Below are 11,644 nucleotides of genomic sequence, written 5' to 3'. Positions count from 1 at the left end.
GAACCGACTCGACGGCACTTAACAACAACAACCTACAACAACAGTTGTCTTACTTCCTCCCTGGGCCTCCCCATTTATAGCTAGCTTATGTTTCACAAATGAACAAGGCAAAAATATTTGATGTACCCATATAAAACAAAAAAAATATATATATATTCACTTAAGTGTCCAAAGGGCACATTGTGCCAGCCAGCCTCCTGCCCACAAGCACACAGCCTTTCTCAGTCCATGGGCCCAGAGCCCGCAGCTGCTCTGTCTCTTCATGACACCACCTCTGCCTCCGTCTCTGCTGTGGTGGCTTTTCTAGGTAGGATCTCACGCTTCACTTATGCTCTTCTTCCTTCGTGGTCCTGGGATTGTCTGTTCCTGAAATGAAAGATGAACTACTCGCTCCCTTTTAGTTAGTTGTTGTTGTTAGGTGCCATCGAGTCGGTACCAATCCATAGTGACCTTATGCACAGCAGAACGAAACACTGCCTGATCCTGGGCCAACCTCACTACTGTTGTCACGCTTGAGACCATCAATGCTGCCACTTGGCCAATACATCTCGTTGGGTTTTTTTTTCTCTGACCCTCCCCCTTTTAGTTACACATCTACAATGTCAATTTTGATAATCACAATGAATCTGCTAACAGTTACTCGCAGTTGAATCATAAAATCCTGTCAACATCCTCTCCCATCCCCTCTCACCAGACCCATGTGGAAAAGAGGAAAACTGTTGAGTAGGAATTCTACCTTACACCCCTAATTCTGAAACTAAACGTACTCATGAAAGCTTGTAAGTCAGCAAATTCATGCCTTTATAGCCCCTGGTTTTTTGATAGTCAATATCTAAGTTGCCCGTCCTGTCAACCTGGTACAGAACAGGCATCAAAGAGACAAGCATGTTCCTTGATCTGAAGAATCTTCCATTCCAAACTATATCGGTAAGCAAAAGTCCATTAAATTGTAGCAACTTACACCTGCTCATAAGGAGCTCTGGTAGCGTAGTGGTTACGAATCCGGCTGCAAACCGCAAGGTCAGCAGTTTGAAACTACCAGTTGTTCCACAGAAGATGAGGCTTTCTGCTCCCATAAAGATTTACAGCCTCAGAAACCCTGTACAGGGTCATTATGAGTCGGTTCCAACTCCACGGCACATAACCACCACCACACTTGCTCATAGTATCAAACGTCTTTATCTTAATCTGGTTGGGTTCTCATCATCTCAGCCCCAGCCATCCAAACTTAGGTCAAATGGGTACCAGCTTACTAGCTGCAAGTTTAGGAGTCCATGCACACCTCCCTGCACTTCAGACCAGCTGACCCCTTCATCACAGCCCCCAGGGGTTAGGTCAGTGCCCATGGACTCAGGAGTTCACACTTTTTTATGGTTTTCAGTTTACTATTCTATCCAGAACCTTCGGAACTGACTCCACGGCACTTAACAACAACAACAACATGAGAGAGTAGAGCTTCTCTGTATGGTTTCCTAGGCTGTAATCTCTACAGATGTTAAGTGTTGTCAAGTTGGTTCTGACCCATAGCGACCATGTATAGGGTTTCCAAGGAGTGACTGGTGACCTTGAACCTCTAACCTTGTGGTTCAAACCGACTTTGCAGTTTAGTGCATTAACCCACAGCGCAACCATTTTAACCCAAACAGATCCATTTTGGAAGAAGTGCAGCCAGAGTTCTCCTTGGAGGCCAGAATGGCCAAACTTCATCTCTCATACTTCAGACATATTGTCAGGAGGGACTAGTCGCTAGAGAAGGATATCATGTTTGCTAAGGTGGAGGGTCAGAGAAAAAGAGGAAGACCCCCAGCAAGATGAATTGGCCAAGTGGCAGCATCAATGGGTTCAAGCGTGGCAACAGTAGTGAGGTTGGCCCAGGACCGGGCAGTGTTTCGTTCTGCTGTGCATAAGGTCACTATGAATCGGTACTGACTCGATGGCACGTAACAGCAACAACAACAACAACAACAACAACAATCTATGCAGAAGCAGACTGTCGGGCCTCTACTCCTACAGAGTGACTGATGGGGCTGAGCCACCCACCTTTCGGTTAGCAGCCATTGAACCACCAAGACGTATTAATCCTGTAGGAGTGGGGCCTTTATAAAAGAGGAGTTCTGGTGGCGCAGTGGAATAAGCACTGCCCTGCAAACCACAAGGGCGGCAGTTGACACCCACCAACCACTTGGTGGGAGAAAGAGGAGGCTGTCGGCTCCTGTAGAGTTACAGCCTCGGAAACCCTGTAGAGTGTCGTCCTGAGTCGGAATCAACTCGATGGCAGTGAGGTTATGAAAGAGACAAGACAAAGAGGCAGAGGAAAGACAGCGTGTGAGGATGGAGGCAGAGATTGGAGTAATGCATCGAAGAGCAAGGGAACATCAAGGATTGTCAGCCATCGCCAGAAGCCCGAAAAAAGGCTTAGGACACATTCTCCCTCAGAGCCTCAGAAAGACTCAACCCTCTGGCACCCTAATCTGGGACTCCAGCCTCCAGAACTGGGAGATGAATCAATGTTGGTTCTTATAACCACTCGGGTTATAGTGCTTTGTGATAGCACCCCAGGGAGACCAAGACAGAGGTAACCCATGTTCTGGTCTGTCTCCACTCTTGCCAGCTAAATCTGATCTTGCAAGTCAACGGTATAGCTTCTCTCCCTGCGCTGTTCAGAGCAACATCAAGGTGAAACTCTCTTGTGTTGCCCCTCAGTCGTTGCTGTCTAAATGCCCCATGTTGCAGAACACATAAAATCCTTTGCATTCTTCGTGTTAGGGTGTCTTATTCCAAGGTGAAATCAACATATTGGGAATCAATCACTTCTTGCGTTAAGACATAGGTGAAAAGCACTGAAATTGACTTAGATACAGTTGTCATCTGTCAGTTTGTTTGGAGCAACTGAGTAGAGATTTCTTATGGTTTAGAGTGTCAGGTTCCTGGCCCATCTCCCAGTCTTCATTCACGTGAAAACGGCTGTTTCAAGGGCATTTCTTCAGCTCTGACTTTGCAAAGACCTGCAGGGCCACTCTGAAAGGAGACAGGTGCACAGGATGTGGGCATGTAGGGCAGGTTATGTGCATGTCCATCTGGCTGCCTCAGGGAAGGCTTCTTGGAGACGTTCCTGAGCAGCTTGCTGCTACCATGCTTCATAGCTACCCATTGCGTAGCTTCACCTCTGTTCCAGCAACTCAGCTGTTTGTTTTGTCTGCTCTGTGATAGAGTCAGGGGGGATTCCACATCTGTTCTGTCTCTGGGAAGAGCGAGCTTCTGAAAAACTAAACAACTGCCCACGCACCATCGATATTGATGATGGTTGCATACTTATTTGGTGATGGTTTTGTAACTCACTGCAATGGTTGTGTGATTAAAGTCATCGATATCACTGAATTGTACATGTGAAAAATTTTCAGTTGGAAAGTGTTCTTTCATATATTTTTACAAGAATTAAAAAAAATTAAAACTGGCCCCACTACTTATCTTTATGTAAGGGTCTAATCTTTCATGTACAAGGGGCTTCAACAAGTTTGTGGGGAAATTCCATTTTCTTTGGGTTCCGGTTTCCACAAACTTGTTGAAGCCCCCATACACATACATCGTCACTGTACCTGCGTATACCCTAACAATGTTGAAATTATTTTGTGGTTTGATTTTTCCACTAAAAGGTGATTCACAATTTTTAGAAAGACTCTTGTTAATTTTTGTCATGTTATTCAAATCTTTATTTCTCCCAAAGCTGAAGAATTAGAAGTAAATGAAAACTGTATTATTCTCTTTTGGTAGCTTCTATCCATCCTTCCAAGGAGCTCTGGTAGCGTAGTGGTTACAAATCAGGCTGCTAACCTCAGGGTCAGCAGCTTGAAACTACCAGTGGGAGAAAAATGAGGTTTCCTATTCCCATAAACATTTACAGCCTTGGAAACCCTGTACAGGATCGCTATGAGTCGGAACTGACTCCACAGCACATAACAACAACAATCCATCCTTCCATCTGTTCTTTCATCCATCCATTCATCTACCTTTTCATCTACCCATGCATTCATCTCTCCATCCATTGGTCTATTCGATCAACCATCCATCCAACTACTGTACCTGCATCCATCTATTCAGCCCATCTGTCCACCCATCCATCCACCCACCCATTCATCTATCCATCCACCACACAACCATCCATCCAATAAATCATCCATTCATCTCTGTAACCATCCAACCATCCACCATCCACCTACTCACCATCTGACCACCAACCATGTGTCCGTCCATCATACCATCCATCTACTCACTCATCCATCCATCCATCCACCCATTCATCTAACTATCTACCACCCATCCATCCATCCACCTATTCATCATCTGACCACCAGCTATCCATCCTTCCATCAAACTATCCATCTACTCACCTAACTGTCCAACCATCCATCTATACATCTGTCCATCCACCATCCATCCATTCACCCATTCATCTATCCATCCACCACGCATACATCCAATAAATCATCGATTCATCTATCTACCTATCCGTCTATCAATCCAGCCACCAGCCACCTATTCATCATCTGACCACCAGCTAGCTATCCTTCCATCAAACTATCCATCTGCTCACCCAACTGTCCACCTATCCATCTATACATCTGTCCATCTACCCATCCACCACGGATACATCCAATAAATCATCAATTCATCTGTCTACCTATCCATCTATCCACCATCCATGTATTCACCATCTGTCCACCAACCATCCACCCATGAAGCCATCCATCTACTCTCCTATCTGCCCACCTATCTATTTATCCATCATCCATCCACCCATCATCCTTCCATTCACCCATTCATCTATCCACCATCCATCTATTCACCATCTGTCCACCAACCAACCATCCATCCATGAAGCCATCCATCTACTCACCCATCTGCCCACCTATCTGTTTATCCATCATCCATCCATTCATCTATCTTCAACCATCCATCTACAGCCCATCTATCCATATCCATCCAATCAACCATCCGTCCTTTCAATTAACTATCCATCCACTCATCCATCAATCCACCACCCATCCAGTCACCATCTATCCATCATCCATCCATTCATGTATCTTCAACCATCCATCTATCACCCATCCATCCATCACCCTCATTCACTGATCCATTCATCCATTCCATAACCTTCCATCTCTCCTTCTGACGAGTGAAATCTTCCTTATCATGCCTGTTGTAGCCCCTTCCTGAAGCCACTCTTACAAGTGGCATATGACCCTCTTCCAGCACAGGAACCTCCCACCACACTCATTCTCTTGTCTCCCCAGGAAGGTGAGCCGTCTTTCAACAGCAACATCACAGCATTTGCACTGAAGGCAAAAGTCGTCTACCCCATCAATCAGAAATTCCGGGTGAGCGTTCCTTCCCTTCCGTGCTCAGGGATAGAAATTTCACTTGTTCCGCAGAGCACTAGAGATTGAGGTGGGAGTGGGAGATGGGATGCACACTTTTGGGTCTTGTTTGAGAGCTTTGTGGCATTTTAATAGGGTTCATTTTGAGGCTTTGTAATGGAGCCCAGAGTAAGGGTTGATCATTTTATAACAGTGTTGTCTCTAATAGATACATGTTTATTACCATCATTTCTGTAGTCCCCGGGGACACCAGGGGGCGAAGCAGCACAGAAGGGTCTGCCAACCCTGCCCTGTTCTTTCATCACTGATAGAAGAACTGATATTGACAAAGTGAATGTACTCTGCTAGCGTAGTGGTTACGAATCAGGCTGTGAACCTCAGGGTCAGCAGTTTGAAACTGCCAGCTGTTCGGCGGGAGAAAGATGAGGCTTTCTGCTCCCGTAAAGGGTCACGATGAGTTAGAACCAACTCCACGGCACATAACCACCACCACTGACAAAGTGACTACATCCGTCCTCTGCCCCAGAACTGCAGGAAAGCATTCGTACCTCGCAATGATCCTACAAGGAATCTAACATCACTGTCTCCACTTTTGTTGTTGTTGTTAAGTGCCTTTGAGTCGGTTCCAACTCATATTCTCCTGCAGCGCCACTTCAGGACTCCACTTTACACATAAGGAAACTGAGGAACTGATGAGGCCCAGAGAGGCTAATGACTTCCCTTGGCCACACAGCAGAAAATGGCAGAGCCGGAGTCAAACCCAGGCACCTGGCTCCAGATGTTACACCTTAAGCCAGGAAGTCACACCTGTGGCTGGAAGTCAGTCAGATATGGATCTGTTCTCTGTCTAGGAGCTGATGTGTGAACAGTGAGGTACCTGGTCAGGTAAAGAGAGGAGAACGCTGCCTCCACTCCTGGTGTCGAAGCGGACTGGCTCTGGAATTACTCGGCCTCCGTGCTCAGTCTGGTCCATCACTCAGGCCTCAGTTTCTTCACCTGTGACGTGGGGACAGTGAGGTTCCTCCCTCTCATGGTTGGGTACAGGGTCTAGAGCAAGGTGTGCAAGACTGAAGGGCTAGGCACTTATCAGCGCTTGGAAGGTTTATTAAATGATTATAATAGGTCCCTAAGGAGCTCTGGTAGCATAGTGTTTATGAGTCAAGCTGCTAACCTCAAGATCAGAAGTTCAAAACTACCAGCCATTCCTCAGGAGAAAAAATAAGGCTTTCTGCTCCTGTAAAGATTAACAACCTCTGAAACCCTATGAGGTTTCTATGAGTTGGAACTGACTCCATGACACGCTACCACCACCATAGTCCCTGGGTTGCAAACATCTGGCTTACGGACAACTTGTGTGTCCTTAGTGTGATGTGAATTTGCCTTCATTTGGAAATGACTGAACCACCCCTTTGTTGTTGTTATTAAGTGCCATCGAGTCAGTTCCAACTCATAGTGACCCTGTATAGGGTTTCTGAGGAGTGGCTGGTGATCTTGAACCGCCAACCTCGTGGTTCAAATTGACCATGCATTCCAGCGCATGAACCCACAGCGCCACACCAGGACTTCCTGGCACAAATTCTGCATCCGTCACCTTCGTCGGCTGCACATGTAGATTTCAGTGAAAAGGCTTGAAGCGTAAATAAGAACTGTGTGCACCTGTTCCAACTGACTGAGACATACTCAGGGACCTGGGGACCCAGAGTACCATAGGCTCAGAGAACCCTTTCATTGGAGAGATGGTTTCATGGTAGTTAAGCTAGCTTTTCCCAGTCAGGGTCTCCCCAATGGAGCCCCTGTTAATGAGGAGTGCCTGGTTCCAGTTCATGGAGCTGTCCCCCATAGCACACACTGGGGACCTCTTCGTTGGCTTAGCTATTGAACAGGTGGATAAAGGGACAGAACTCCTGAGCTAGGGGTGTTGGTGCAGCTGCTCCACACGCTGCCCCTTGGTGGGCTCTGGAGACCAACTTCCTACCACCAACCAAACCCACTGCTGTAGAGTTGATTCTGACTCAAAGTTAGCAATTCAAACTCACCAGCCGGTTCTCGGAAGCCCTATACAGGGTTGCTATGAGTCAGAACTGACTTGACAGCATTAACAACAATATGGTTTCCAAGGCTATAAGTATTTACAGAAGGAAACAGCCTCATCTTTCTCCCAGAAAGCTGGGTTTAGAACTTGCAGTTAGTAGCTCAGCACCTAACCCTCAGCACCACCAGGACCCCTCGGAGACCCATTAAGGGTCACACCCTAGAGCCCTTACAATAAGACAGCACATGACAGAGAATCAGCAGGGGCCTGGGCAGAGGGAAAGCTACGGATGGGGTCTCTGTGGGGAGAATGGACTGTCCAACACAGCAGGCCCCAAGGGGAAGGCGTTTGGGGCCGAGAACCAGGTCTGGGAAGATCAGAGGATGAGACAGTGAGAAGGGTCTGGGGCAGCGACCAGGTAGTCTAGAGTCACGCTGCATCTTAGGGTCTGGGCAGAGGCTCTGGCCATGACAGGTACTAGCTCTTACCTTGTGTCCAGTGGCCACACCTGGGGGATCAATTCCCTTGTCCAAGAGCTTTGAGCCTGGCCTACAGCTGTGGGGGCCACCTCAAAGGCCATGGGCAGGCTGGTGATGCTGAATCTGTGGAGATGGAGGAGCCCAGGCGAGCATCAGGGATCTAAGTGGACGGGGCAGGCCCAGCACAGAGAGGTGGAGGAAGTGACCCCCAGCGAACAGAGCTGCGTAATAGCTTAGGGGCAGGAGTGCCAGGGCTGAGGGCAAACTGCTGCCAGCGTCCCTGGGGCGGAAGCTCTTACTGCTCACCCACCCATCACCAGTCTGTTCCCCTTCTCCCCGTGAGCATTACGTAAGTCAGACAAAGACCAACCCGCGACACCCCCTCCATCAGCCGCCTGGGTGAACCGAACATGACTCTCCTCTGCCGCAGCCTCTCGCCGACGGCTCCTCCAACCCGTCTTTGCACGAAAACCTGAAGCAGGTTGCTCTGCCGAACCAGGCGATGGAGGCCTCCCCAGCCAGCAGCCTGGGGAGTCTGAGCCAGGCAGGCAAGGACGGCAGCTCCTCATCCAGCATCCACTCAGCCACCAGCGACGACAGGTTCCTTAGCCGGACCTTCCTCCGAGTGCACACCTTCCCCCAGGTGCTGACCTGTGAAAGGTAAGGAAAGTGTGGCGGGGAGGGGGCTGCACACCTTCCCCCAGGTGCTGACCTGTTAGAGGTAAGGTGCGGGGGGAGGGCGGGGAGAGTACACACCTTACCCAGGTGCTAACCTGTGCAGAGGAAGAGGGCAGTGAGGAAAATTAGGGTGTCTGACTCTCTGAACCTGCTGGTGGCTCATAACATTGTCAGAGGAGGAAATGGAGGCTCAGAGAGGTTAAGCGACCCAGCCAAGGACACACAGCAGCCCAGTGTCAGAGCCAGACTCCTGACGTGTTTATCTCATACCATGTGGGATTCGCCTCTCTCTCACTGTCTGTCCATGCTGGTCAGTAACGGGTGTCTCGTAGCTCATTTGATTCTGACTTATAAACCTTGGGTGGGATATCACCTCATCTCATCTTGTCATATAGTCACGGCTGAACGGTACTCCCCGGAACAGTGGCTGAACAGTACTCCCCGGAACAGTGCCGCTGTCTTTCCTAAGAATTGCCAAGATGTCGCACATTTACTCAACACAAAAGAAGTTAGAAAGTCAAGAGTTTTAGGGAAATGAAAGACAGGTTTATTAAGCATAGACGTCCTTACAGAGAGGTGGGGACAGGCATCCACCTTGTGAAGGAAGAGGAGCCCCGAATACAGTTTGACTCTAGGGCCAAACTATCAAGGGAGTGGGTTCAGATGCCCAAGAAGGCTGATCTGGGGAATTGGTTCATATACGGTTTCCTTGAGTCTTGTTTTTCTGGTTTCAGCTTATTATTAACTAACTTTATTTCTTCTGACAGCCTCCTCTCTCCCCCACCCTTCCTCTCAGAAATTCCTCTCTGCTGAGGTTGCCTTGTTTCCTGCAGAGACAGCTCCTACCGAGAGTGACTTGAGACACACACACACCCGCCTTCTCTCCCTGTTCTAACCCTAACAATCCATCATAGAACCCACTGCTATGGAATTGATTCCAAGTCACAGTGACCCTGTGAAACAGGAGGACTGCCACCTAGGAGTCCTGGTGTGGCACTGTGGGATAAAGCACTGGACCGCAAGGTCGGTGGTTCAAAATCACCAGACACTCTTTGGAAACCAACACAGGCTCGCTATGAGCTGGAACCCACTTGACAGCAATTAACAATAACAACTATCTTTACAGAAGCAGACTGTCACATCGTTCTCCTGTGGAGAGACTGGTGGGTTGGAACCACCGACCTTTTCATTAGCTGCTGAGCACTTTAACCATGGCACCACTAGGGCTCCTCTTGACCATTAAAAGCCGGAAACCAAACTTGTTGCCTTCAAGTGATTCGGACTCATGACACCCTCTAGAATAGAGTAGAACTTCCCCGTAGGGTTTCCGAGGCTGTCCTCTGTGTCTTTTCTCTCTTAGAGCAGGTGGTGGGCTCAAATTACTGATCTTTTGATTGGCAGCCGAGCACTTTAACCATAGCGCCAACAGGAGCGCCTCAACATATCATCCACCACCACCCCATCCTGTTGGGAACATCAACACACTGCAGACACGCATACCTGGAAACAAGAGGACTATGAACTGTATTGAACCCAAGTGTGCCAACATTCCAAACCCTCATCCCTGACTGCAGATTCACTGCAAGTCTTGTCTGTCTTTTTATTTTTCAGTGTAGACATTAACTTGTGTGTTTACAACCTTCATTTGAAAGACCTGCTGCGTTTGGATGCGGTACTGAGGCAGGAAAAGCACACGGTAAGGTGAATCTTCTGTTTTCTCTCCTTATCCTGGGGCTGGGGGCCAGGCAACAACACACTGTTTGCACTGAGTCCCAGAGGCCCTCAAGCCAGGGGGGCAGAAATCATGTTAGAAATCACAACAGGATGGAAGGGGGATCTGGGACTGTTGAGGGGGGGACACAGCTTTTACTTTTTTTTCTAAAAAAAAAAGTAAGAGACCATGTTAGGATCATCTCTCAGTCAGGGAGCACACTGGATTACTGAAAAGAAAGGAGCCAGCAATGATTAAAGCCCTGATTTGGACTTTTCACTCCCAGAACTGTGAGAAGATCAATATCTGTTCTTTATATCCCCCCACTGTGTTGTCCATTTTATGGCGGGTTCCTCATGAGCACACTGAAGTTTTCCAGAATACTTACACTTCTCAATGTTGTCCATAGCTTGTCATGATCCACACAACTGAAAGCCTTTGCGTAGTCAATAAAGCCTAGGTAAACATCTTTCTGATATTCTCTGCTTTCAGCCAAGATTCATCTGGTATCAGCAATGCTATCCCTCATTCCACGGCCTCTTCTGAATCCGACTTGTACCTCTGGCAGTTCTCTGTTTCAGTCATTTTTAGATTACTTTTAGCAGAATTTTATTTGCATGTGTAAATGATATTGTCTGATGATTTCTGCATTTCGTTGGGATATCTCTCTTTGAAATGAGCACAAATATGGATCTCTTCCAGTCTTTTGGCCAGGTCTTCCAAATTTCTAAGCATAAATGAGTGAGTGCCTCAAGTGCTATATCAGTTTGTTGAAAGATTTCAATCTGTATTCCATCAATTCCTGGAGCCTTGTTCTTTGCCAATTCCTTCAATGCACCTTGGACTTCTTCCTTCAGGATCGCTGGCTCTTGATCATATGCTACCTCTTGAAATGATTGAACACCAACTATTTATTTTTGGTACAATGACTTTGTGTATTCCTGCCATCTTCCCTTGTTGATTTCTACATCATTCAATATTTTGCCCAGAGAGTCCTTCAACATTGAAAATTGAGGATTTAATTTTTTCTTCAGATCCCTCAGCTTGAGGAATGCTGAACGTGTTCTTTCCTTTTGGTTTTCTAACTCTTGAGTCTTTGCACATTTCATTATAATATTTGAGTTTGTCTTCGGGCTGACCTTTGAAATTTTCTGTTCAGCTCTTGTACCTCTTCATTTCTTCCATTTGCTTTAGCATCTCTACACTGGAGAGCAAGTTTCAGAGTCTTTTCTGACATCCATTTTGATCTTTTCCTTCTTTCTTGTCTTCTCAATGACTTTTTGCTTTCTTCCTGTATGATGTTCTTGATGTCATCCCACAACTCTTCTGGTCTTCGGTCTTTAGTGTAATGTATCAAATCTGTTCTTCA

At 47.3% G+C, this 11,644-nt stretch overlaps 1 protein-coding gene across 1 annotated transcript in view; it reads left to right on the top strand.

Moving 5' to 3' along the window:
- Positions 1-11,644, top strand: part of EVC (Ellis van Creveld syndrome) — a 101,055-nt gene that overhangs the window by 26,533 nt on the left and 62,878 nt on the right. The window contains exons 3-5 of the mRNA XM_006874140.1: positions 5,292-5,375; positions 8,317-8,546; positions 10,176-10,260. Of these exons, the coding sequence (XP_006874202.1) occupies positions 5,292-5,375; positions 8,317-8,546; positions 10,176-10,260 (399 nt within the window). The remainder of the gene's footprint in view (positions 1-5,291; positions 5,376-8,316; positions 8,547-10,175; positions 10,261-11,644) is intronic.

This window comes from Chrysochloris asiatica, unplaced genomic scaffold, assembly GCF_000296735.1.
Source record: "Chrysochloris asiatica unplaced genomic scaffold, ChrAsi1.0 scaffold00262, whole genome shotgun sequence".
In the NCBI taxonomy this organism is placed as follows: Eukaryota; Metazoa; Chordata; class Mammalia; order Afrosoricida; family Chrysochloridae; genus Chrysochloris; species Chrysochloris asiatica.
Note: the sequence above shows the minus strand (reverse complement) of the source record. Positions and strands in the feature narration are given on the sequence as shown.